The following is a 26951-nucleotide window of genomic DNA, read 5'->3' on the forward strand; positions in this document are numbered from 1 at the left end:
TGTAGAGCTGTTTAGGTTTTCTGTTTCCTCCTGAGTCAGTTTTGATAATTCTTGTCTTTCAAGGAATTTTTCTTTTTCATCTTAGTTGTCAAATTTATTGACATTTGGGATTCATAATATTTCCTTATCTGGGTGGGAGGTGTGACAAGGAGGGAGGGCTCTGTGGTGCCAGCGGCCACGTGACCAAATCCCGAGGGGAAACACGACGTGTGTCCCTGCTGTTTCCTGTGGCCTCCGGGCGACCTGGGAGGAAAGGGTTCCCGCACCGCGTCCTCAGTCCACGCCCCCTTAGGCTGGTGCAGGGTCTCCTTCCCATGCCACCCCCGTCCCCCTCTCCGCATGCCACAGCTCCGTGTGACCCAGGGGCCAGCGCTGGGGCCTGGGTCCTGCCCGTGCCTCCCGGGGTGTCCACCTCGGCAGACGGCGCCCGGCTCCATGGGTGGCCTCTCCGGAGCTTCCCATGTTCAGCCCGGGGTGGCCTGGTGCCCACGCCCGCTGCTGCCACGCGGGGGTCCCACAGAGGGCAAAGAGGGGCATCTGCGCTGCAGCTTGAAGGTCGGGAGGGTCTCTGGTGTCTGCGCCCCGCAGCCAGGCCAGGGCCCTTCCCTCACTTGGGCCTGTGAGCCCGCAGGAGGCCTGAGGACAGGGTCTGCCCCGTGTCACTCTGTCCACAGGGGCAGTGGTCAGCCCTAGGCGGCGGGGGGCTGGTCTTTTCAGCACCTTCAAGGTCACACTCAGAATCATAAACCGAGGGGCTGGGAGAGGCCCCGGGCCCCGCCTCTCTATGTTCCTGGGTCTGGAGGTGGGAGTCTCACCGTGGCCCCCAGAGGCCTGGGAGAGGGCCGAGCTTTCCTCAGCGGTGGTCCCAGGGCCACCTGTGCGGCCACCATGCCTCCTGGGCCCCGACCAGTGCTGACCCCCAGCGGCCTTTCCACAGGGAGGGCTCATGGCTGGGGCCCCGGGGCTGCAGGTGCCGAGCCCGTGGCTTGAGTATGGGGTCCATGGGGGCCGGGAGGTGAGGGGCCTGGTGACGCTGACCTGAGTTCACCGTGTCATGTCATTTCCCCCCTCCCCCCGCCTCGCCCGCCCCCCTCCCGTGTCCGTCCCTCCCTGGGCCTGTCTTTACGTCCTTCTTCCCGTCTGCTCCCTTCTTCCTCTGCACGACTCCTCCCTTCCTGTGCACTTTCCTGTCCCTCCGCGAGCCCCCCACCTGCCGTGCCGCCCTTCTGTGTCATCCCCCCTTTCTGCTGCCCGCCCCCCGTCTTCTCTCCCCTCCACACCCACCCCAGGCACACGGTGCAGCAGCAGACCAACCACGCGATCGCAGCCAGTGCCAGTGCCCTGAAGCAGATGGCTGAGCTCCTGCGGGGCTGCTCCTGGGTATGTTCCCTGGGGGCCGAGGGGGACGGGGCCCGGGGCCCGGGGTGGGGAGACAGATGCGGACCACGCGGCTGCTCGGGGCAGAGGTCGCGCGTTCCTCTGTTCACTGGGCCGCAGGCCGGGCAGCGGTGCAGGTGCCGTGGGCTCCCGGCCTCCTGGGAAAGAGTGGCCCGTCCCCCTGCCCTGCTCTACGTGCCTCACCCATCTGCCACCTCTGCGTGTGCCCTTCCTGCCACTGCACTCACTGTCGGCCTCCTCAGCGTGGTCACGGCCACCGCATCCCAGGCCACGGCCCCTTCACAGCCCCCATGTCCCCGCCGCCCCTCCCCACTGGCCTCTTACGTACCTCCAGCCCTGGCCGGCTGTCTGTTATCCACACCCTACCTGCTCCCCCAGAAGTTGGGGGAGCCCTGAGCATGCAGTGTTGTTAAGCCCTCGCAGGTTACAGAGCGGGGGCCTGTTTTCTTCAGTGAAGCCTGTTTGTTGCCCATTCGTTTACACGTGGCCCAGGGCTGCCAGGAGCTACAGCAGCAGAGACCCACCTCCAAATCCTAAGCGCTGAAGTGTGGCCCCTCGCAGAGAGGCCCTGCCCCTGGTGAGGAAGACTCAGGCCCCGTGGTGAGCCCCGCGGGCGCCGTCCAGCAGTGGGCAGGCGTGGACCGCAGACACCGCTCAGCCTGGGCGGCACAGGGGTCCCGCAGAGGGGGAGGAGCACGTGTGTATTCTGTGCGCCCGGGGCGCCCGGAGGTCCCTTTGGAGACAGAAAGCAGACGTGGCAGCCCGGGCTGGGGACTGGCCTCAGGAGGACACAGAGGGCTTTGGGGGCGATGGAAATGTTCTAAAACCAGGTGCTGGTGATGGTTGTACGACTGAAGCTTACACTTAAGGTGAACTGTACACTTAAGATAGATGGATTTTACCTAACAAAGTAGACCCAGCTCGAAAACTTGAGTTACACTTTGATAAAAAAAAAAATACACTTAAAAAAACGTCCCAGAATCAGGGGTCAGGGGTCCCCGCGTGGCGTGGGCAGGGTGCACCCGAGGTCTCAGGTGGAGGAGGCACTCAGAGCTTTGTCGGGAGTGGCGGGCACTGCTCTGCATGCGATAGAACAATCACAGCCTGCTCGTCGGGACCAGAGGCGGGCGCCTGGTCCTGGCCTTCGCCCAGGGTTCACGCAGCACAGGGCAGCGTCTGCAGCGGTTCTGAGGCCTTGGTGTTCATGGGCCTGTTCACGTGTGGCCTTGTGACGCATGTCCCCAGCTCTGTGTATGTCACAAGGGCTGGAAAGCAGAGTTGACCCCCTTGGGAGTTCAGAGGGCTCACTTTTAGCCTAATACATCCTTCCTTCTTGCCATCCACCCACCCACCAGCCCCCCTGTCTGTTCATCTGTTCCTCCATCCATTTACCTGCCCATCCACTGACTTACCCAGCCATCTACCCACCCATCCATCCATCTGAGAACCAACAAACATTTATTGAACACCTACTCTGCCGGATGCTGGGAGAACACAAATGAGGTCCTGCGGGAGGACGTCTCGTCCAGGCGGGCAGCTTGGGGCACTGCTCTCGCAGGGAAGAAAGGCTGAGCCCATCACCCGGAGCTGGTGGTGGATCAAATGGGCTGCAGAGCTTCAGATGTTTTGCTCAAAAGCACTAAATAGCCTCTTGGGCTCTTAGGTCTGTCCTGGGGCATACATATGGTGCCAATTACAAGAGCCCTACCTGGACACTGAAACAGACCCCACAGAGCTGCAGCCACACGGAACTGTGAGGCCCAGACACGGCCAAGTGCCCTCGAAGGGCAGGTGTTGGAGAGCTGGTCTCCCGAAACGTGTCTGGCTTGCTGGTGCCCCGCGGCTCCTTCTCACCCGTGGGCTTGCATGGGGTGCATGGGGTGCACGGTGGCAGCGAGGGCTGGGTTTTGGGACTTGAGACGCAGGGTCTGGGGGGTGTCCGGGGCCCTCCTGGGAGCTGACAGGAGGTGCTGGGGGCAGGAGGGAACCAGGAGCCTGTGTCCGCGTCCTGGTCCAAGGACACCGGCACCGACGTGGCTCCACTGGTGCTAGTGCTGTGTGGTGAGAGAGGAGGGGCGGTGGCTCCTGACGGCCTGGCGGTGCCAGGGTCCAGGGGTCCCGTTCCAGCAGGAGGGCAGAGGCCGCGTGTGAGTGCTGAGGCGCTGGGGGCAGGACGGGTGGTTTGCCGACTGCAGTTCCGACGCTGGGATGAGATGCAGCGTCACCACCCGTGTGACCTTGAACAGGCCACTTAGGATCTTGTGCCCAAGGTCTCCTGAGCTGTTAGATGGGGATCGTAACACCTCTCACCCGAGTAGTCTGTTTTGGGGACCGGACAGGCATATCACGTTAGAGCAGCTGGCCCCGAGGTCAGTGTTGACGGTGCGTGTGGTTTGGGTGGAGATGGTGTTCGCGGTGATGCTGGCTGAGCGCGTGGAGCCCTTGCTGGTGTTTGAGGTGATGGAGATGACGGCACCGGGTGATGAAGATGGGGATGAACCCAGTTCCAATGGCAGAGGGAGTGGTGACGGCCGTGAGGCTGGAGATGGATGGACGGGGACGCTGTGGTGCAGGTGCCGCCAGGAGGGACGGGAGGGGCCCAGGAGCATAGCGAACTGGAGCGCCCAGGGATGGAGGGGCCGCGGGGGCAAGATGAGGCCTCGGCAGCCTGTTGAAGCCCCCCTTCCCCCCTCTTTGCAGCAGGAGCGTCTTCAGCTGGACCGTCTGAAAACTCAGCTTTCAGACGCCATCCAGAGCTATGGAGTGGTGCAAAAGGTGAGGCCCCTGCAGGTCCCCTGAGCACCCACTCTGGGTCGGCCTGGTACAGTCCCATCCCCCAAAGCAGAGGAAGGGCCACCTTGCAGACATTGGATAATCGCCAGGATCTGGCTGGTGGGACCGCAGCATGCGTGCAAGTGAGGGATGTTTACCTCTGGAGTGCTGCCCAAGAGGGTCCTCATGACAGCCCCCTGGGAGGTGGGAGAACAGGTATCACCCATCCTTCCACACCTGCCTGAGTGTGTGGAAGGAAGCCATCTAGCAGATCATCCCCCAAGCCCAGCCAAGCTCCCAGTTTTCCAGAGTCCTGGGGCAGCTGAAGGTGTGCTTTGCTGTTGGTCATCGCCCAGTACTTTGTGTTTATCTGACTGTTTCTTCTCTTTTCCCCACCTTTTCTGTTCTTCCCGTCTCCCTTTTCTTGTACTTTATCCAACAGAAAATTGCAGAAAAGTCCAGAGCACTGCTTCCCACAGCACAGAGGGTTGGCAAGCAGCAGGTGGGTGCTGAGTATTTACCCTGGTCAGTGGGCGTTAGAGGAAAGCATAGAATCCAGTGCCACTGGGGCTCCAGGGAAGGGCAGGGAGGACCAAGGTCCTACCGTATAGCACAGAGGACTATAGTCAATATCGTATGATAAACCATAATGGAAAAGAATATAAAAAAATAATGTATACATGTATAACTGAATCACTTTGCTGTACAGCAGAAATTAACACAATATTGTAAATCAACTATACTTCAATAAAAATATAGATAAAATAAATAAAATAAAATAAAATAATGAATTAAATATCCTTAAAACAGAAAAAGAAATTGACATTTTATCCTCAGGTCTCTGGCATGGGCTTGATACAGGGAAGTGGTTGCTGACAGTTCTACCTGCTGTACAGGACCAACTTGTATTAGACCAACCCTCCTGTGAGTAGGAACGATAGAAAATCCAGTAAAGAGTGTAATTGGAGTCCTAGATGAACAGGGGGGAGAGAGAATGGAGAGAAACAATATTTGAAGAGGTAATGGTTGAGAATTTTCCAAAACTGTCCAAATACTTCAAGCCACAGATTGAAGAAGCTCTATGATGAATAGGATAAAGTTACCCTGTTTCTTAAAACTACGCTTAGTCACATCATAATAAAAACTTGAAAACCAAAGACAAAAATACAATCTTAAAAGCAGATTAAAGCCAGAAAAAAATCTTAAACTCAGATGCCCAAGAAAAAGTCACATTATTTTTAAAAAAGCAATGAGACTTACACTTGACTTTTAAAAGGAAACAGTGGAAGCCAGAGGACAGTTGAAAGAAAATAACTACCAACCTGGAATTCTACATCTGGTGAAAATATTTTTCAGAAGTAAAGGTGAAATGAAAACATATTTAGAGAAACAAAAACTGAGAGAATTCATCAACAGAACTCTCTAAAAGTAGAAAAAGGAAGACAATCCCAGATGGAAGCATAGTAATGGAGGAAGGAATTATGGGCACTGAAAACAGTAAAATGTGGATACACCTAAATTCATGTTGACTGTTGAGCAATAATAATAATGACTTGTGAGGTTTAAGATATGGGGCAAATGAAAATACTTGTACAACAACAGCACAGAGGACATAAAGGAGGTAAATGGTGTTAAGGTATTGTAATGTCCTTGCGTCATCAGAGAAGAGACAAAAATACCAACGTAAGGTAGGCTGTAATAATCCAAGGATGCATATTGCATTGTAGGTAATACTAAAAGGACAATATAAGAATAGAAACTATAACATAAATTAATAGGTACCTATGAAATAATAAAACAAATGATTAATTTAAAAGCAAAAAATAAATAAATCAACACAAAACAGGAAAAAATAGGAAATAAATTGTAAGATGGTTGATTTATACCACTTATGCTAAGCTAAAATGGACTAACCCTTCCAATTAAAAGGCACAGATGGTCAGACTTGGTTAAAAGAAAAAAACTGTGTAGTGCTTAGAAGAGTCAAACCTTAAATATAAATCCAGAAAAATGTTGAAAGTAAAAAGATGGAAAAAAGATATATTGTGCAACCAAAAGCTAAAGAAAGCTGGTACAGCCATATTAATATCAGAATAAGTAGACTTCACATGAAGAATTCTTAGTGGGCATACAGAGGTATATTTTGTAAGGATAAAAAGTTAATTCAAATGGAAGATATAATTTTAAATTTATATGTACCTAACAATATACCCTCAAAAATAGAAATATAAAGCAAAACTGATAGTAGTAAAAGGAAAGCTAGTAAATCCACGATCATAGTCGGAAATTATGACACACCACTCTAAATGACTAATAAAATAAATTGAAAAAATTCAGTAAGGATATAAAATATTCAAGCAATACTACTGACTAATACACTGACCTAATTGATATTGATGACACTAAGAGAATATACGCATAATACATATGCTGGATGGTAAAGCAAGTCTCAGCAGATGCTAAATGATTGACATAATACTGAATATGTTCTCTAACCAGAGTGCAATTAAAGTAGAATCTGGTAACAAAATTCTCAACACCAGGGGTTGAGAATTTAAATAATATAATTTGAAATAACCCATGGATCAAAGAAGAAACCCTAATAGAAATTAGAAATACTCTTGAACTGAACAAAAATGAAAATGCAACAAATCAAAGCTTATGGGTTGCAACTAAAGCAGTGCTTAGAGGGAAGTTTATAACTTTAAATACATATATTAGAAAAGAAGCACGTGTGAAAATTAGTGATCTAATTCTCAATCTCAAATGGCTAGAAAAACAACAAAAAAATTAAATCCAAAGAAAATATATAGGAAAAAGCAGAAACCAATGAAATATAAAATAGATGCACAACAGACAAATTCAACAAAGCCAAAGATTGGTTCTTTAGAATGATTAATAAAATTGTTAAATCCTACAAGATTAATCAAGATACAGAGAGAAAATACAAATTACTAGTATCAGTAATGAAAATGGCTATATCATTATAGTTTCTAAAAACTAAAAAAAAAATAATAAGATACTGTTAGCAACTTCATGCCGATAAATTTGACAACTTATATGAAATACAAGTTTTTAAAGAAAAATGTAACCTCCCAGGATGTGTAAAAAATCTGGAAAGTCCAGTATTTATTAAAGAAATGAAATCCATAATTAACAAACATCCTAGCAATAAAACTTCAGACTAGATGTCTTTACTGATGAATTCTCCCAAATATTTGAGGAATAAATAATACCAGTTTACACAAACTCTTATATAGAATATAAAAAAAGGTATGCATCCCACCTTGCTTTATGAGGCTAGTAAATGGAAAATAACGTGCTGGCTCATGAGCATAGAAGCAAAAATCCTAACCAAAATGTTAATAAGCTAAGTCTAGCAATATATATAAAGGTAATACATCATTATAAAGTGGGATTTATTCTAGGGATGCAAGGTTGGTTTACATTCAGAAATAATCAGAGTAATTTGCCATGTTAATTCAGTAAGAAAGAAAATCTATTCGATCATCTCAATAGACACGGAAGAGCATTTGGTAAAATTCAGTACCCACTTAGGGGGACTCAAAACTTTCCGCAAACTAGGAATAGATAGGAATGCCTTTAATCTGATAAAGGGTATCTTCAAAAGTCCAACAGTCAGCAGCACACTCACTGGTGAGATATTAAAATCTTTTCTCCTGAGAGTGAGGAGGAGACATAGTGTCCAGTATTATTGCTTCTATTCTTCATTGCACTGAGGGCATATCCAGTGCAATAAGAGATGAAAAAGAAATAAAAGGTTTAAAATTGGGAAGGTTTAAAACCCCTTCACAGACAACATGATTGTGTAACTAGAAAATGTGAATGAATCTGATGAAACTTAAGAGTTCGTAAGTGAATGTAACAGGATTTCTGTTATCATGTCAGTATGCAAGAAAACTGTGTGTGTGCCAGCAAAAGACAATTTGGAAATGATACTTAAAAAGTGATAGCACTTATGATAGCATCAAAACTAGGAAGAAATCTATGACCAGTTGTTTAAGCTTCTGTATAGAAAACTATAAAACATTACTGAGAGAAATTACAGAAGATTAAATAATGGAGGGGTACACCATATTTGTAGATTGGAAAATTTGATGTATAAAGATGTCATTTCTCACCAAGTGGTTCTGTAGGTTCAATACAATCCAAATAAAAATCCTAGCAGGTTTTGAATATGTGTTTGTATATGATGTGTGTGTAAATTGTCAAACTGATCATAAAATCTATATGGAAATATAAAGACCCCCGGATAAAGAAGACAATTTTGAAGAACAGAACTGGAGGGTTTACATTCCCAGGTATCAGAACACAATATAAAGCAATAGAAATTGGAACAGTGTGGTATTTGTTGAAGGCTAAGCAAACAGACCAGTGGGATCAGAGTCGCATATAGATGCAGACTCACACATACGTGATTACCTGGTTTGTGGGAGGTGCACTGCCACGCAGTGGGAAACACAGGATTTGCACAGGACTTGATGCTGATTGGCTGATGGTTGAGCTGGGAAAGGTCCTGTTGAGCACACGGCAAGTACAGGTCCGAACACCCCGCCCACTTCATCTCGGTGTCGGAGTGACTGAGGAGCGGTGTGCAGGACAGGATGTTCACACGAGGCGACAAGCCAGCTCAGGCTGTGAGTACCCTCTCAGCCAGGAAGTGCTCCGGGCCCAGCGCCATCGCTGCGTGGCTGGGAGGGGGCTGGAGCACTGCTGGCACAAGGCTGGCACCCCCAACAGATCTTCACCCCGGTTCACCCAGGCTCAGAACACTTCCCCGGATCACAGATCTAAATGTGAACGGTAAGGCAGTGAAGCTTCTAGAGGCTACCGTAGGAGGCTATCTTCCTCCCACACAGATGAAAATGTACTCACTATAAAGAAAAAGTGATAAACTTGACTTTGTTATAGTCTGTACAACCCTAAGAGAGTGAAGAGGTGACCCACAGAGTGAGACAAGGCATTTGCACATCACGTATCTGAAAGGACTTCATAATATGTAAAGCTCTCTTACAAATCAGTAGGAAAAAGGCAGACAACTCAAAGACAAAAAAGGGCAAACACCTTGGGCGTGCACGTTGAAAAGGGACGTCGGGATGGCTGGTAAGCACATGGGTGTGTGCTCAGCATGTGTCATTAGAAGCAGGCAAAGTTAACCCGCGATGCTCCGTCTCTGCACACCTCACACCCACCAACACAACTGAAAAGAACAAATGAAAACGCGGGAGTATGCCGAGTGCCGGCAAGGCTGTGGGGCAGCTGGAGACCTTGCGCGGTCGACGGGAGTGTGAACGGTGCCCCCTCTCTGGTAGCTGAACCCACCTGTGGAGTGAAACGTCGTCCTGTCTGTGGCCTTGCAGCTCCACCTCAAGTGTATACCCAGTGAAAAGGCACATAGAAGAACGCTGAGCACACGTGACACGCAGCAGCAGACACCTGGGGGAGAGCCAGCCTGCGGTGGGATGGACAGAGCGTTTGTGCCGAGTCCGTAAATGGGAGACTCTGGCAGCAGAAGGGTTGTGCTGTGGCCAGCAAGGCCCCGGTGACATCTTGGACACACGCTGAGCCCAAAGAGGATAGAGGTCAGAACCGGACCAAACCAATGGGCAGAGTTAGAAGCCCCTACCCTTGGTAGGGGACAGCGTAATGAGTAGGAGGCTGGAATGTCCGTATCTTGACCCGGAAGTCTTTCTTTTGTTACAATTCACAGACCCATCTACACTTGTGATTTGTTCATTCAACTACTGATGTCCTATTTCAGTAGAGTTTTTCTTAAAGAGGAAGAGAGTGGTCAACAGTGCTTCTGACGGAAGTTATGAAAGATTAGATTATTTCCAGGAATTTTGCACGCTGTAGTTGATGAGATGACGTACTGCAGGGTTCAGCCCGGGGATGTTGCCACACTGATGCCCCGGACTTCGGGGCCACCATCTGCAGACAGGTGGTCCTGGGCCTGGCAGGAGCAGGGTGCCGCTGCCTGCCGGCTCTCCTCCGAGCCGCGTGCTGGCTGTGGCTGTGAGCAGGAGCAGCTTGGCTTCTCTGGAGTCGCCTTCTTGGCTGTGGTCGGCCGCAGCCTCAGCTGGGTCCTGGGTCAGTCTCCTACCCAGGCCTAGGCAGTGGGCAGCCCCCAGGTGCTTCTGGGCCGGCCTCTGTCCCAAGGCAGGGCCGTGCCTGTCCAGCGCTGGGAACACTCTGAAGTCTGCATCGCCATCGCCAGCTCGGCGTGGGTTCACCAGAGCCCCGTGCTCCCGGCAGCAGCAGTAAAGACCGCCTCACCTTCGCGTCTGCTGGGAAGTACCCTAGTCGTGCGTCCCCGCCAGGCGCAGGGCGGGTTGGCCCTGCCCCTGGGCCCCAGCGCCTCTATTTAATATGGGGCCAGGGAAGGATTGCGACGGTCACGCCTGTTCTGTGTCCTGGGCTTCACTGAGCCTCCAGAGACTTCCGTCAGCTAACACACACACAGCCTTTTGCTATTTGGAGAAGTGGACGACCAGCCTCGGGCTACTGTATACACAGAAGCTGTGTTTCCCAAGCGTGTGACCAGCTCTCGTTCTGACGCTTGCCCTCCCGCCGGGGTCACGGACTTCCCGTGCAGAGCCCTGGGCCGGAGTTGGCGAGACGGTGGCCCGTTTCCCAGAGCCCCTGAGAGCCCTGGGTCGCTGCTCACTGGCCCTGGGTGGGGGGCCACGCTGAGCTCCCGCCACGCACCCTCCTGGCCTCCCTGAACCCCCACTGGGCTCCATCTCTTCTCACGGGAAACTGCTGGGCCCGCCCCCCAGCAGTCACGTTGGATTGTGGGCTTCTAATGGACGTGTCGGAACGGAACCCAAGCCCTGGGCCTTGGAACGAAGAGAAAGGCGCCTTTGTTGGCTGCCCCGCAAACTGGAAAACCATCACACGGCTATCCCCTGCGCTGCCTCCCCAGCGCCCGCCCTGCCCGCACATCCTAATCCTGGCTTCAGAGCTCAAGATGCGAATTGAGGCTTTGTGAGGAGAACAAAGGGTGCTTTCTGATCCTTACAGGAGGGGGGCTGTGGCGGGATCAGCCATCTCTCCCTCCCTGGTCCCTTGTCCTGAGCCGCTTGGGGAGGGCGGCCGGTACCTGTGGAGGCCAGGCGCGGTACCCATGCCTGCAGGGAGGCCGGCACCCTTTGCTTCAGCTTTCTGGAGCTCCCACGGAAACCCAGACTCCAGGAGGCTTCACGCGACACCCGTAGTGTCACCTCTGCACCGTAGCGTCTGACTCGCTTTCAGCTGGTCCCTGGTGCTCACTGCAGGCTGCGCCCCGGTGCTCCTGCCCACCCCCTGCTGGCCAGGCTGTGCTTTACAGCAGAGCTGCAGTGGGCGTGCCCGTGTCTCGGGCCCTGGGTGCGCGGGCCGGGGCTCTTCCCACGGGGGCTATTAGGTTTGCCAGGGAGGCCTTTAGAAGCCCCTGTCCAGGCGGTGCCCCGGGCCAATGGAATCAGGTGGGTGGGGGGCGGCCGTCAGTGCAGCTCAGGGCTGGGTGCCCTGTTCTGGAGCAGCCGCTGCTGGGAGGGGTGCACCGTTGGGGTCCCCCGCAGGCACGCGTGTCCTGTGCCCTGTAACTCACTTGCCCGGGGCTGGGCGGCCCTGCATGGCTCCCGACCTGGGCTTTCCATTGGCGTCTCGTTTTCATGTGTGCTCGCCTTCATCCCAGTCGCTCCTTTATGCGACTCTGGGACATGGGTGGTATCAGCCCCGTCTTAGGGAAGCGAAGGCTGAGGTTGGAGTTCAGGAACTCGGCAGGATCACACAGCTAGTAAGCGGCAGAGCCGAGCTTTCTGGGTCCCCTCCCCGCCTTGGGCTGAGGGCGTGGGATCAGCGAGGGGGACCAGGTGCCGCGCCTCCTGCTGGGAGTGAGGGCTGTACCGGGCAGCACGAGGAAGGGACGGGACGGGGGTGCAGACAGCACAGCTGCTGTGTGGTGAGCACAGGCCACAGGCCTTGGGCGCGGGTCACTCTTCCCGTTCTATGGAGGAGAACGCTGAGGCCCTGAGAGTGTGCCGCTGGCCCGACGGTGCCGGTGCTGGGCCGGAACCTGACTTGGCTTAGCAGCCTAGGCGGGGCCTGGGAGGCGCAGAAGGAGAGGCGGTGGCAGCCGCGCGGCCTGGCGCGGGCCCAGCCCCCATCCCGCTCCTGCCCGCCTGGCGCTGCTCACTTCCTCCCGCCCACACCGGGAAGGGGAGGTGGTGATTGCCGCCTTGGATGAGGAGCGCCCGTCAGCAGATATTTTAGATCTTTTATTTTGTATTCATGTATCCACGTATTTATTTATTTAAAGGCCTCTGCTGACTCCGGGGACGAGGTGCTGCGTGTATCGGTGTGGTCTGTAGGGAGAGTGCCAGCTTTGCGAGCAGGACGGGGTGCGTGCGGACATGTCACCCTGTAACCGAGGGGAGCGTGCCACCCCGCGGGGCCGCGAGCAGAGGAAAGGGCGGCATCCGGTGTGTCCCCTTTTCTAGCGCAGTCACACATGTGGCTTTCCAGCACCTCGCGCCCGCCTGTACTGGCGTTTGTCCAAATGCCCCAAGGTTCTTGTTTGTGCCATTTGCTGCTTTTGGTGCCCAAATGAGTAGGTGTGTGCAGTGTCCATCTGCTCCACTCCACCGCAGGCCAGGCCTGCAGCGGCCATCATGGGCCCAAAAGTGCAGGAAAGAATGTGGACACTCGACTGTGTTCTCCTCCTGCTGACCTGAGGGGCCTCCTGGAGGCGGTGTGGCAGGGCCCGCAGGGAGCAGGGTCTGCTGGGAGGACAGGCACGGAGACCGTCCTGTGGAGCCGAGTGGACCCCTGGACCGCCCCCCCAACACTCACACCCAGAGTCACTTCTCTGGCGTCAGTGTGGCCAGGACTCTGCCATGTGACCCTGAGCTGCACAGGGCATGGGAAGGTGGTCTTCATTGCAGGCAGACATCAGGGGCCTATAACGAAGGGGAAGCAGAAAATAGGCAAGCGGCAGCCTCTGCAGCCTCCTTCCAAGGTGACCGACGCCAAGTGTCCTGGGGACGTGGCGCCAGCAGAGGGCCGTTGCGTGGGCGACGGCAGTCCTGTGTTTCAGCCCCGTCCCCGCTGCCCAGACACCTGTACGAGGGGCTCAAGAAGAGCGGCAGCCGTCCCCTGTCTGTGCGCCCAGCACTGACCTCTGCCTCCAGGACAGTGTGTCCCCGGGCCGGGAGGAGGGCGTGTGGTCAGCGTTGTGCCGGCACCGTCCTCTCTCCTGGTCTGTGGTTCTCGCCCTGGAGCTCCCTGTGCCGGGTGGGAGCCCGGAGCCCTGCTCCACGTCCCGGCTCTTCTGGGTTCCTTGGCCTCTTGGCCTCTCGTCCTCTGCGGCCTCACCTGTAAAGTGGGCTCCTGGCTGCTCCCTGCAAGGATGTCGGGAGCGTCGGAGACAGCGGCTCCAAGGAGCTTCGACACACGTGGGAGGTGAGGGGCGCTGGTGGGCAGGCTGCCCTCCCGGGGCTCTGCCGTCCTCTGTGCCTTCTCCTCTTGCCCTGGTCATCACGACAGGCCTGGGGGAGCGGGGCTGGGGGGAGTGCGTGTGCCGTTATCTGTCTTCCTAGGGGGCTGCCGTGGGGTGCAGGTCAGTAGTCTTTGTTGCTGAACGTTTGCAGGTAAATTGGAAGCATTGTTCGTGTGAAGCCACGGCTCTGGGGGGAGGGGCATCCCCGGCTCCTGCTGTCTCATCTCTGCAGGGGCTGAGTAGGCGCGGCCCCCCACTGGCACCCCACTCCCCACTCGGGACTGGCACCTCAGGGGTGGATGTCAGCTCACTTGCACCCAGGTTGTCCCATCAGGGAACAGAGTTCATTAAAGGGAGAAGCTACTAGTTTATTGAATTCGAAAATTTGGTGAATTAAAGAAATCAGTAAAGGATAAGACAACTTGAAAACCCCCCTCAGGCTTTCCTTCCCTGTGATCTGGTCCCAGCTGGGGCGGGTCTGTGCCCTACTGGGTGACGTCCATGCTTCGGTTTCCACGGCCCCTGCCCGGCAGCTGCACTTGGTCTGTAACCAGCTCTGGGACGGGCTTTTGGGGGGGCCACAGCCCCCAGACGAAAAGCTGGGGTTTGTGTGCACGTAGGGACATTTTCTGGGGGCTCACGAAGAGACCTGTGACCCCTCAAGAGCTGGGAACGTGGCGGCTGTGCTCTGCAGGGTCTTCTGTGTGGCCCTTGCTCTGGGGGGCTGTGGGGTCCTGCCGAGTGCTCCCCGCAGCCAGGTCTGGGACGGCCACAGGGCCCGGTGTCTGCCCCCCATCTACGGCAGCCCCAGCACCCAGGACCCTGTGGGGATGTCCCTCGAGTGACAGGGTGGAGCCCGCCCCCCGCCCCTTCAGGGCTGCAGGCTGGGCGCTCCTGGGTGCCTGCCGAGAGCTCGGCCTGGTGGCAGCGGGCTGTGCATGCGGGTAACCTTGGTCTGTGTCTCGGCAGAGTCCCCAGGCCCCATTTGCTGAGCTGTCCGAGGACGAGAAGATCTTTAACGGGGGCGACGGCGTGTGGCAGGCCCAGGGGCAGGCGCTGCTTCCGGAGATCACCGAGGAGGACCTGGAGGCCATCCGGCTGCGCGAGGAGGCCATCCTGCAGATCGAGGTGCGGGCTGGCGTGAGCACGCGTGCGTGCGCGTGTGTGTGCCCACGGGTGTCCCCGGCTCCCGGCCGTGGCAGCTCTCGGCGCTCCAGCAGTGGAGGCTGGGCCGGCCCTGCGCTGGTGCCACTGCCCTGTGACCAGCAGACTGAGGCCCGCCCCCTGCCCGAGCCCAGAGGGGCTGGACCTGGGCTCCCAGGGCATTGCCTGAGCTTGGCCACCTGGGCCGCCCGGTGGAGAGAGGGAGTCCAGGGAACCCAACAGAGTCTCACCCTGTGTCTCATCGCCCCCCCGCCACGTTTTCCTAGTGGGCTCAGCCCTCTGGCCTGGAGCCCAGGGCCTGTGCCCGGGTGGCACGTGCCAGTCTCCGTGGCTGCTTCCTTCACTGCATGCTTAGGTTTCCAGGAAGCCATTTCACTCTGATGAGGCCATTCAGCGCCCAGAGCAGTTAGTTCCAGTGGATAGTTTTTGAGTGGTTGAGTGAACTGCCCAGAGAACTGACCCTGTAATTTGGGGCAGCTGCCAGCAGGTGGCAGTGGTGGTGTCAGGGTCCAACCATGGGATGTGGGGGGCTGCTAGTTCTTTGTTCTTCTCAAGTTTGCACGTGTGTAATACGTGCTGCCAGATGTTTTGCTGGCCACGGATGACCTGTGACAACTGCCAGAGGTGTGCAGTTCCCTGAGATGGGCCTGTGGGAGCAGGTGCCTGAGTGGGTGTGCCAGTATGTGGGTGGATGTGCAGGTGCAGGGGCAGGTGTGCCAGTGAGTGTGTGAGGGGGCCTCCTGATGTGGGAAGTGCATGTAGAATGTAGCCGTTGGGCCGCCTGTTTCTCTTGGTGGTGGGGCCTGAGCCTCCGAGTGTGTGTTCCCTCCTCCCTCTGGGCCTCGGTTTTGCCTGCCGGTGGAGGAATTGGGGGGCCTGCCTGCCCCGAAGCTTTCAGGAGCTGGGTTTCTGGAACAAAGTTTCCCTAAAAGCAGCTTCTTTTAGAAAAACAGAGACTTGGGCAAGTTGGTAAACTGAGCCACTGGCCCAGGCTCTGTCACCATGTCTGCAACGAGCAGGTCCTACACTCTTGAAGGAGGTGGACGCCCCCCTGGGAGGCGGGGTTCGACCCCCTTCCTTCTGCCCACCTCCGCACTTCGGCCTGGTGGAGGAATGCTTGTTCCTTCAGCCCCCGTCAGAGGACCTGCCTCAGCGGACCGCCTCCCCCCACCAGACCTCGCTGCCCAGAGAGGAAGGCGGCCACATGGGGGCCGTGTCTCGGGAGGCAAGCCTCTCCCTCTTGCCGAGATGGTCCAGAAAGGACCAGACACACAGAGATGTTTTTATCCCGCTGTTGGCACAGTGAGACCTGCTTTCCCAGAGAAGCTGAGAACAAATCAGGAGCCATCGCCCTGACAACTCCGGGTGCCGGCAGGCCTGGGCGGAGAGGGACCCGCTTCTTCCTGCAGCTCGAGAGCTGAAGCCCTCTTAGGGAGAGCCCCCGACAGCCCCTCGGGCACACCCGGGGGTCTGGACCGCCTGTGTGAGGTGGGATGAAGCGGCTGCTTAGGACGGACTTGGCCTTGGCCTGGCGCATAGGGAGCAGAGGTGCAGGCTTCCCAGCAGGGCCCAGGGCCTGAGGACGTGGGTGGGGTGTGGGCCGCGCCCCAGGAAATGCTGGGAGCTCCTGAGCAGGTGGGCGCTCCGCTCTGAGGGCAAAGCCCCAGGAGGTCGTGGGGTTTGCTCAGGGGGTCAGCCAGCGCTTTGGACAGCCTCTCGTGGCCGCCAGGTTGAGGTGGGGGCCAGATGCACAGCTCTGTGGCCACGCGGAGGCCCCCAGGGTGGGGTTCAGGGGAGCAGAGGCCCAGGTACCGCCAGCCCCTCCTCGTGTGAGTGGTGAGTACAGGCAGGGGGTGGGCTTTACTGGGGGCGAGGGGGCCCCATGTGGAGGCCACTGCTGTCATTTAGCCAAGATGGAGGCGCACGGGCCGGTGGGAGGGGAGTGGGGCTCTGGGCCGACTAGGATCTCGGTTAATGCGGGGCCGGCCTGAATTCAGTGTCTTGTCTGTGGCCCTCAGAGCCAGGCTGGAGCTTCCTGGGCGGCCGTGGGCGGGACCTGAGGCCAGCCTCGCTGATTTGCCTGTTTCCTCATCTGCAGCGTGGGGTGATGTGGGTACGAAGCAGGTGCCGGCCGGAGGGTGATGGCGTGGGACGGGGAGTCAGCATCGCTGGTCTTGGGCACCACACCTCCCTGCCTCCCTCCCTCCCTCCCCTACTTCGGGGTCTTTGGAAGTGGGAAAGACAAATGCAAATTGTCATTAGCCTTTAAAAAGCCCTCCCCCAGGTTTGCAGCTGTCCTGGTGACAGCACACCTCTGACAGGACTTGTCGGTAAGGTGCTGAGACTCCCAGCCAGGAGTCTCGGCAGCAGACACTGGTCTGAGTGCAGGTGGGCGGCCCCCGGCCCCCTTGAGGGACGGCCAGAACCCCACTGCTTAGGTTTCTTGGGATTGGTTTGTCCAGATCTGCAGGGCCTTTCGGGGGCTGGGCTGTGGTGAGTGGGCCAGTGCTCTGGGAAGGTGACTGTGGGAACAGCCTCGGGAAACACACGTGGCATTTCTCATCTTGGCAGGCTGCAGACTGGTTCTGTGTGGAAACTCCTTACTGCAACCCCCCCCGACTGTCCCCCACATTCCAAGGGGGCTTTTGGACTTGCATGGGTTTATGCATTCACAGTGTTACTGGAGTGAGACTTGTGGTCCCAGGGAGCCCCTTTGAGGCCCTGTTCTGCCTTCAAGGACTTACCTATTAGGTGGGGGGTAGGGGGTGTGGACAGATGGGGAAACTGAGGCCCAAAAGATGGAATTAAAGTCACGACAACAGGTTAATCACATCCGATTCCTTCATAGTCTTCTCTTTTCTGCTTCTGGTCCATGATGGGCATTTTCGGGGCGGCTGCTGGGCACCAAGCAGCCTGGTGCTGAGGGTGTAGAGTTGATGGGTCTGCTCAGTGTCTGTCCCTGCTCTCCTCCCCCTCCCCGAATCACCTTATGGGACAAAATAAAGTGCCAGCCTGGGGTGCCTTTTCCTGGCTTTAGACCCAAGTCTCCACTAACTGCCTGGGTGACCTTGGGTCTGCCTCTCGCCTCGGTCATTTCATCTGTGAAATGGGTGGGTCAGGGGGTAGCCTCCCTCTCAGGGCCCTGCCATTTCAAATGGCCCATGGAGGGCTGTCAGGGGCTGACCGGCACCTTGGCTTGCTGGCCAGGGATCAGGTGGTGAGTGGGCAAGAGACTGAGGGCTGCCAGGGCCTCCTGCAGTGATTCTGGGCCCTTCCCTGGTTCAGTGGCCCCTGGACCTGCCCAGTTAGGTTTCGAGTGAGGGCATCCTGCCCTGAGGGCGCCGTAAAGACCTCCACCCACCTCCTCGGGCAACCCGTCCTCTGGCAGCACAGAATGTCCTTTAAGACCCTTTGGGGGCTCCCCATTTGTGGGCCCGATCAGATGGCCCCCACTGCCCTCTTCCCTGTTACCCCGCAGACACCCCCCCCCACCCCTGGGCTCCCGTGATGCCCTCACCTACTACTGCTGTGGCGCCTGCTGCCCGGAAGCCCCTCCCTAGGTCCCCTCCCCCGCTCTGCCCTCTGCCTGGAGCTTTAGAGGCGGCCCTGGCAATGGAGAGCTGTGTGCCGGGTGTTCCAGTAGCTGGCTCCCTGCCCCAAGGACGGCTGTGCTTGGCCTGCAGGCTCCCAGAGTGCAGGAGACCCCTCTGGACAGCCCCTTCCGGCCAGAGGAGCAGGGGGCACCTCGTGGCTCCAGAGGGCAGAGTGGCTGATCACGAAGGGGAGCCGCGCCAGCCCAGGGCACACGTGTCCCTGGCACGTGCTCCCGTGGAGCCAGGATGTCGGTACCCACTTCCCGACAGGCACGCCACATGGCTGGGACCCAGGTGGTCTGAGCCCTGGCCGCACCCAGGTGAGGCGCATCAGGAGGGCCGTGCCAGGCCGAGGGGAGTTCCGAGCATACAGGAGCCTGGTCTGCGGGGCGGGTCCCTCCGACGGGAGGGCACCCGCGGCACCGTCCACCCTCCGCCAACCCTTGGCTCCCCTCTCAGGCTCCTTCCCCCCGCCCTGTTTTGGAGGTGGCTGGTCTCTGGCTTCCCAGCTGAGGGCACCTCCCTGACACTGGTCCCAGGTGGGTCAGGCCTCAGGGGCCCCAAACCTCCCAGGACCCCGAGGGTCGGGGAGGGGTGCTGCTGGGGCGGAGGTGGCAGCTCGCAGCCTCCTGGCCAGTGGCCCTGCCTGGAGCAGAGAGGAGCGGGAACGTCCATCTCGTTATGGAGTGTGAGCTGTAAGTGGGTTCAGGCAGCGGTGTGAGGCTGGGTGTGGGCAGGCAGCGGCGGGATCGGGGGGCGTCAGGAGGCGTCTGGGCTCCCGGTGAAGTAGTGTCCAGGAGCTGCTGCCCCTCCCCGCTGTCGGCCAGCGGCAGCTTTGTCCCCAGGCCTGTCCTCTGCTCCTCGACGGCCTGTCTGTCCACCCGCAGCTGTGCCAGAGCCCTGCCTCCTCCAGGGCCTCGGCCCTCCCTCCTCTGGAGTCTGGCCTGCAGGGCTGGGTGCCCACTGCCCATTCTCAGTGGCCGTGTACCCTCCATTGTGTGCCTTCTGTAACTGAGCGTGTGGGGCCCCGAGAGAAGGGCTGGGGTCCCTTCAGACACACGGCAAGGCTGTGGCCAGCCTGGGGAGAGCCAGCTCTCCCAGCTGGCCCCTCCTCGCGTCCCTTCCAGCCTCAGTCCCCTCTCTGAGCCTGTTTCTTAGTCCTGTGGGGTGATCAGAAATGGGGGACTCTCAGATACTGGGCTGCGGGGTGCTTGGCAGGCTGGAAGGTGGGGCATCCCTGGGTGCCGCGGGGGTGACCCCTGGGGCTGCAGGCTGAGCTGCGGGCTGGGAGGCAGGGCGAGGCCTCTCCCGAGGGGCAGGAGGGGCGCCTGCAGGTCCCCACCACACTCCCTCAGGTGCCCAGACCTCCGCCGGGGCCCCTTTCCCGGGAGACCGTCCTCCCAGCGGGCGGAGGCAAGGCCTCCAGAGCTTCCTCTTCTGGAGACAAGGCCGCCCTGAGAGCCCACGGTCTCCCTCTGGCCAGTGGCTTGCCCGCTGTCCCTACAGCTGCGGCCGGCAGTCTTCATGGACCCTCAGGCCCCTCCCTGCTGCCCAAGTGCTAACGGGTGACCCCTGCTTTGTCCCTGCACGGCTGCCCCTCGCCTCTGCCAGGCGTGCCTCCACACCCCCGTGCTCCTGCTGCCCCCTGGACAGCTCTGGGCCCACGTCCTCCCAGGTCCTCTGCGGGGCGGCCCCCTCCAGCCCGGGGGCAGTTTGGTCCCACCTCCCAGACCTGGGTTCCTCGTTGCCCCCGAAGTGGGCTGCCCTGTCCCTCCTCCCTGAGTGGGGCTGAGGTCACAGTGCCAGGACCGGGCCGGTGTGTCCCTCCAGCCCCACCCCCGTCCCGAGCCTGGACCCTTGTTCCTCCAGACACTCCAGCAACTTGTTTCCTTTTATTTTCAGGTTTTGACTCAGATGTTCCCCATCTAAAATTTCAGTTGTCCTCTGCATTGTCTAACATACCACTTAATTACTTATCTCGTTATTATTTCTCTTCTTCCAGGAGAACGTAAGCCCCATGGAGGCAGGGATTTTCGTCTGGTTTAGTCCTGGCGCCCCAGAGGGTGCACGACACTGTCTGGGCACTCAGTGACTCTCTCTGGAGCAATCAAGGGGATGGGGGATGGAAGAGTGGGTAGATAGATGGATGGTAGGGGGACGGGTGGGTGATGGGTGGGTAGATGGACAGGGTTGAGTGGATGGCAGGTGAATGGCTGAGAAGTTTTACGTGTTGGGACTCCGCAGAAGATTTGTGTTGTAATAAAAGGGCTCTGCTGCCTTTATTTATATGCACCTTCCATCAGCCCACACGAAAGCCCTGTGAGCATGAGCGCCGCGGCGCCCCAGTTTTACCAGCGATGAGGTGGCGCCTCGCAGGAGTCGTGTCACTTGGCCGGGCCACACAGCTTGCGCGTGGCCGAGCTGGGACTGGAGCCCGGCTGCCTGACTCGAGAGCGGGGCTGGCCTGACTGCGATGCTCTGACACCTCTTCCCCAGACGAGGAGGGTGCAGCAGGGCACTGAGGTCGCCCCACGAGGGGATGGCGGAGCCCAGGAGCCAGCCCACGAGGCCCAGCTCCGCCTGCCCATGGCCGGTCACTTAACTGCTTGAGGTGGGCTCTTCCTGTCTGGAGGGCAGGGCAGTGCCTGGTCTCCCCAGGGGGTTGGGAGGAAGTCGAATGAGACGGGCACGTGCCCCCAGCCACTGCCAGCATGTAACGGGCTTGCCAGGCACTGGTCTGGCCGAGTCACCTGTTGGCTCCCGGCCAGCTCTGCCCGCCGTCCTGTGCTGCCATGTCTTCACCGGCTCCTTGTGCCAAGCCCGGCTCACCTGATCTCACCTGTGAGGCCTGGCGCTCCCTGCTCCCCTCCTGAGCTGCTGCGTCACCTGACCCAGGTGCAGAGCTGTGTGCTCACCAGCTGCTCTGTTGCCATGGCTACCTGGGAGGCCGAGGAGGGAGGAGGCTGGGGTGAAGAGGGGCCAGGAGGGGCCTCCAGGCTGAGCAGAGCCTGTGGGGCCTCAGCCGCCCTGCCAGTAGCTGACATTGTGCGGCCAGAGCGCAGGGGGCTGGTTGATCTGGCCCATATCTAGCTATAAATATGTGAACAAATCGATAAATAAAGTTTGGCTATTCCACTGACTGGGACCGTCGTCTCTGTAGGTGGATGGTTGCCAAGATCCTAATTATGAGAAGAGATTGCATGATAGAGAAAAATGCAGTGGCATTTTCTTTCTTTTTGCTCTTAAAAGTGGAGGGCACTCACACGTGCACACGCGCGCGCGCACACACACACACACACCCCGAGGTTTTATTATGTCCTGTGCAAGGTTGTTATTCCTCAGCGCCAGTGAAAGAAGAGAGAAGATTCCGTGAGAGCTTTTAATGAGTTCTAGTTTTAGAAGCAATCAGGAAAATAATTGCCTGATTTAAACATTTACTAAGTTAAGGTGTTTTATAGTCTCTCCCGCTCTCTGGTGCCCACGCCTGGGCACATGGCTCCCAGTGCCTGCCGCCCTCGTGCATCGCGGCTGGGGCTGCTTGCCGTCCCCGGGGGCTCCATCCCCTGGGGGGCTTCTGGGCTCCCAGCATGGTCCCCGTGACCAGCCTGGCTTTGAGCTCACACCCCGGGGACTGAGTCCTGGACTTCTGCCTGGAGCTCGGCTCCTACCCCAGCTCCTGGTGGGGCCCACATCTCTGGCACATGCCCCTCATTTGCCCTTGGCATCCTCCATCGGGAGCCGAGGCCTGCTCAGGTGCCCAGCATGGTGACCGGAGGGACAGCCATCCGTGCCGGTTGCCTGTGCCCGGACACTGCCGCTCTGTGTGCTGCCCCCTCCCCTGGGCCCCTCCCTCTCCTGGCCCATCATCAGGTCTACCCGCAACAAGCACGTCCCAGCATCCGTGAGTGACCCTGGACGAGGAGGAGGCGCTAGCCCACAAAGTCCTCCGCCGGCCAAAGGCCTGGGGCTGGGGGTGGGGACCGCAGCCCCCCGGGCGGCCAGGGTCACACCTGCTCCCACTACTAGGAAAGTGTGCGTGGGGCTCCCTGCCCCAGACCCTGCGGGGGGCTGGAGGCTGTGCGCCCACAGGCTCGTCTGGCTGGGAGCTGGGATCCTGGGGTCCCCGTGCTCTGAGCAGCCCCTCGGAGCCAGTCTGGTCCGTTCTCTGCGGCCACACAGGAGGCTGCTGCCCGGGAGGCCAGGCGGGGTCTGTGGCCCCAGGCTCGCCCGCCACCCTCTCCCCGTAGTCTGTCCGGCTCTGCGCGGGGGGCGCACCCTGCTGACCCCCTCACGGTGGCCCGAGGTCGGCGGTCAGCCTGGTGCTGGGGCAGTGTCCCCTGCTCCCATCCTCACCCCCTTGGCCCCCAGGCTGGTGGAGACCCGCTGGAGCAAGGGGGCCCTGGGACACCCTCACTCCCCTTATCCCCCCGACGCGGCTTCCTTCTTTTTTGAGTGGGTCTTTATTCAAAAGGATTGTTCCAGGGAGTGGGGGGCTCTTGAGCGAGGAGAACGCTGTGATGTAAGACGTGCAAACACCTGGGAGTCGGGACAGGCTTCTCGTCTGCAAGGGAGTGCGCCGAGCTGGAGGGGCTGGGCTGGGGCATCTGCGGGGGCCCAGGCCGTGGAGAGGAGCTGGGTTCACACGTGGCCAGCACGCCTCCTGTCCCAACGGGTCGCGGGATGAGTGGTTCGGCTCATCTTGTGTGAGGCAGAGAGGGAGTTAGGGGTCCGGGTCCAGCCTCGTCCTGGGCGAGTCAGGTCCGAGTCACGTGGGGAAGGGTCTCCGCAGAAAGCCGTTCCTGGAACACGGAGTGTTGCCAGGAGCCCAGCCTGAGCGTCTCTTCCAAGCGAGCGATTTATTCATCGCTGAACAACTCAGAGGGTCATGGGTCTGAGGGCGAAGCAGGGCCCCAGGACGGTCTGCACAGGACGTGGGGCTGGCGGGGCTCCTCAACGTCAGCAGAGAGGTGGCGACGGTCAGCGGTCGAGGTCTCAGGCATCTTAAAAAGAGGGAGGCTGGAATGAAGGAGGGTGTCCGTGTCAAAGGTTACGTCGACTCCCCGGAGCCCAGTGAGTGGAGACGTCCCAGGAGGCAGCCATGACGATGAGTTTCCGGAGAATGAGACGCGGGTGCCTGTGGAGCGCCGTCGGGTGGGTCACCCGCGTGAGGCTCTGCCGCCTCGGTGCTGCCGGCCTGTGTGCCCGGTGCTCTGGGTGCATCTCAGCTCACGCCAGCGGACCGGGTCGTTGCCGCTCCTGGCCGCCATCCTCGGCCACAGCCCCGACCGTGCTCGGAGGGCTCCTCGCTACAGAAACGTCACGTGGGGAGGAGACAAGGCCCTGGTGGAGACGGCAGTTTGTCGAGCTGGTCGGCAGCCACTGCGCCTGTGTGTTGGCAGCGGTTGGAGACTTGCCTTGGCTGCCGCATCTCCCTGGGGGCCTCTCCCGAAGCCCAGAACATGGGCCGGACTGGGGACCCCGTGTTCCACCCGGGCTGTCCCGGGTTCTCGGGGTCGGTGCTGCTCCAGACAAGGAACACCCGCGACAGTAGCCGTGTGTCCCGCCGAGGCCGGGCCACGGCGACGCACGGCTGCTCCTGCTCCAGGGGCGGCGGGCTCACTCCCAGGCCCCCAGGAGGCACCGGGCTCGTGGCCCTGCTCCGCCACCCCCTCCCTGTCCTCTCCTTTGCCGAGGCTCTCCCTGTGCCCACGGGAAGGGATCCAGCGCGTGCACGTTAAGTCTGCCGGTGCCAGTGGCTGTGGCACCGGACCTCCCTGGGAGCGAGCCCGCTGCCCCTGGGTGCTGATCAGGTGTCCCGACTGCCGGGGCTGCCCCGCTCCCAGCGGTGACCCAGGGCCGGGGGGCCGGGCGGGCGTGAACGTGGGTGCCGATGTTTCCCAGCTGCGTGTCCCAGGGCAAGTCCCTTAACCTCTGGTGACGATTTCCCCTGCTGTGAAGTGGGGGTACCAGCGGTGCCCTCACGCGGCATGGGAGGCTGTGTGCCCTAGAAAAGCTCCTCTGAGCCCCCGAGTCCAAGTGCACCCACGGTCAGGCTCAGGGCCCCCAGGCCAGCCTTGTGCGAGAGAGGCTCTGTCCACGGCCCACCGGGCAGGCTCAGCGGCCGAAGTCAAGGTTGGTGGTCTGGTGGCCTTGGGACGGGAACCTGGAAGTGTGAAGAGGTGGGTCTGTCTGCCTGAGGCCTGGCTGAGCCCGCGGCTGTCGCGTGTGACCTTGAGGTCTGGACCTTAGGGTGGCGCCTAAGCTTGGCCTCCCCACTAGTGGCCTCAGCCAGGGAGGGTCGTGGGGACGCGGATCCCGGAAATGGGCCCAGGCCAAGGCCACTCGAGGCCCCACGCTCACCACCACCTTCCCAGCCGTGGGCTCCGTCCCAGCAGAGCCGCCGCCTCCGCCGTGTGTGAGCCAGTGGTGGAATTGCAGTCGATAGTACGTGTTGGTTTAAGATCAGGCTAATTGCTTCATCTCCCAGAGCACTCCTGAAAAGGCAATGAGTCTCCTTGTAATATTTTGCAGTGGGGTGAAATGACCCTCGTGGAAGTCAATCCAGGCTCCGCATGAGCTGCAGGGTGGTGGGGGCAGGGGCGGGGTGTGAACCCTCACCCCCCCCCGCCCCCCCCACCGTCTCATGGGCGTGAAGGAACCTTCCCTCTGGCTCTACCCTGGCCATGCGCCGGGCACTGAGGGAGGAGGAGGTTTGCATTTGCCCAGTGGTAGGTGGGGGCACCTGGCTCCAAGGTGAATGGCTTTGTGCAGGGTCACCTGGCTGGCCGGTGGAGGAGCCGTCTCCTGCAGGGAGAGGGCTTCAAGTCAGCGGGCATCGGTGCCAACCCCAGCCCTCCCCCTTTCTGTGAGGCCCGGGAGGTCACGCACCTTTCTGAGCCCCACAACCTCCATTGTCAGGTGGGTGCCGTGACCTCCCTTCACAGGTGCTGCCAGTGTGAAGGTGGCCATGTGTGATGTGCCCCTAGCACAGCCCCAGGCCTGTGGTCTGTGAGTGGTGTGGCCACATCCCTCACCAGCATCATTGGTGGTTTTGCTGGGCAAGTGGAGTTAGGATAGAGGTGGGCGGCATGGAGGATGCAAGAGGCCAGCATGACATGCCGGGTGGGAGGTACCCCAGAGTTTCCTGGTCTCAGTTCTGCTGCTTACCCCGTTCACTAGCTTCACGAAGCTACTCATTCTTTAGACAGCAGTGGGGCTACCGTCCGTCCACCCACCCACCCACCCTCCATCGTCCATCCATCCATCATCCATCCATCTACCCACCACCCACCCACGTGTGCTGGCCCGTGCTAGGTGCCGAGTGTACAGAGAAGGAAGAGTGGACCCTCCGTCAAGGAGCCCCCCCGGGAGGGAATGAGGAGTGAGGTGTCTGCAGGACCGACAGGCCTGTGGGAGGTGCAGCCTGTGCCCTCTGCTCCGGACAGCCTCTTCCCTCCTTTAGTCAGGCCTGCAGGACCGTGCCGGGGCCGCAGCCCTGCACTAGACTAGACTGCAGCCTTCCAGACCCTGGGTCCTCTGTACACAGCAAGGGAGCGCACAGCCCTGGGATCCTCAGCATGGGGTCTGGCCTTGGGGTCAGGAGACAGTAATTCAGATCCCAGCAATGTCTCTGACTTGCGGGGTGACCCTGGCCTTGTTTCTGGTCCTTGGCTCTCACTTAGCACTCTTGGTGGCCGTGCCCTTGACCTAATGGCTGCCATCTTGTTTCCACAGAGTGACCTATTGGATGTGAACCAGATCATCAAGGACTTGGCCTCCATGGTGTCAGAGCAAGGAGAGGCCATCGGTGGGTACCCATGCCATCCACCCAGCCACCTGCCCGTTCCCCCAGGCGTGGGCAGATGGCAAGGCCTGGGCAGGTTTGGAGGTCTGAGCTTCTGCCGCATTCCCTCCCCGCCTCCTCAGGTCACCCCCAGCCCCTCGGGAAGGCCAGGCCTGAGGGGGCTCACGCAACAGGCTGGCCCACCCGTTCTGCTCATGGAAGAGCCCTGGCCTGCCTGCCCGCCCCCCCCCGCCACAACCGGGCCTTCCTCCCCAACCAAGGACTCCCCGGGGGAGGACAAGCTGTCCTGGGCGGGGGATGGGCTGCCGCGGGTCCCCCCCGTGGAGACTGCTGGGGGTGTGGAGCCGGGAGCTGCTTCCCAGGAAACGTGCGTGGTGGGTTACAGGGCTGTGAGGGGGGAGCTGACGTCCCTGCTGGTCCCCAGTCTCCCCCACGTGAGGGCCTCCGCCCACCCAGCCCGGCCTGCCACCCGCTGTGGCCTTGGGGCTTTCCTGCTGCTGCCCTGAGTGCCCGGGTGGCCTGGGCAGCAGGGAGGTCGGGGAGGGGGTGCTCACAGCCCCTGGCCTGGAAGAGCAAGGCGGCTCGGGGCGCCCAGAGCCACTCGGCCAACAGTCAGCACCCAGCCACGGCCCAGGGCTCGCCCACCCCCCCTCCACCCCGTTCCCCTGCCGAGTCGTTGCCTCACTGGGGTCCCCTGGCTGTGAATAACCTCCCGCCT

General features: G+C 58.6%; 1 protein-coding gene across 5 annotated transcripts in view; it reads left to right on the forward strand.

Moving 5' to 3' along the window:
* Positions 1–26951, forward strand: part of TSNARE1 (t-SNARE domain containing 1) — a 133734-nt gene that overhangs the window by 47191 nt on the left and 59592 nt on the right. For all 5 annotated transcript variants that reach the window (XM_082363853.1, XM_082363856.1, XM_082363857.1 and 2 more), the window contains 5 exons: positions 1290–1380; positions 4099–4173; positions 4613–4672; positions 14642–14800; positions 26164–26236. In XM_082363853.1, coding sequence (XP_082219979.1) covers positions 1290–1380; positions 4099–4173; positions 4613–4672; positions 14642–14800; positions 26164–26236 — 458 coding nt within the window. The remainder of the gene's footprint in view (positions 1–1289; positions 1381–4098; positions 4174–4612; positions 4673–14641; positions 14801–26163; positions 26237–26951) is intronic.

This window comes from Balaenoptera borealis (genome assembly GCF_965194805.1).
Source record: "Balaenoptera borealis genome assembly, chromosome: 17".
Taxonomy (NCBI): Eukaryota; Metazoa; Chordata; class Mammalia; order Artiodactyla; family Balaenopteridae; genus Balaenoptera; species Balaenoptera borealis.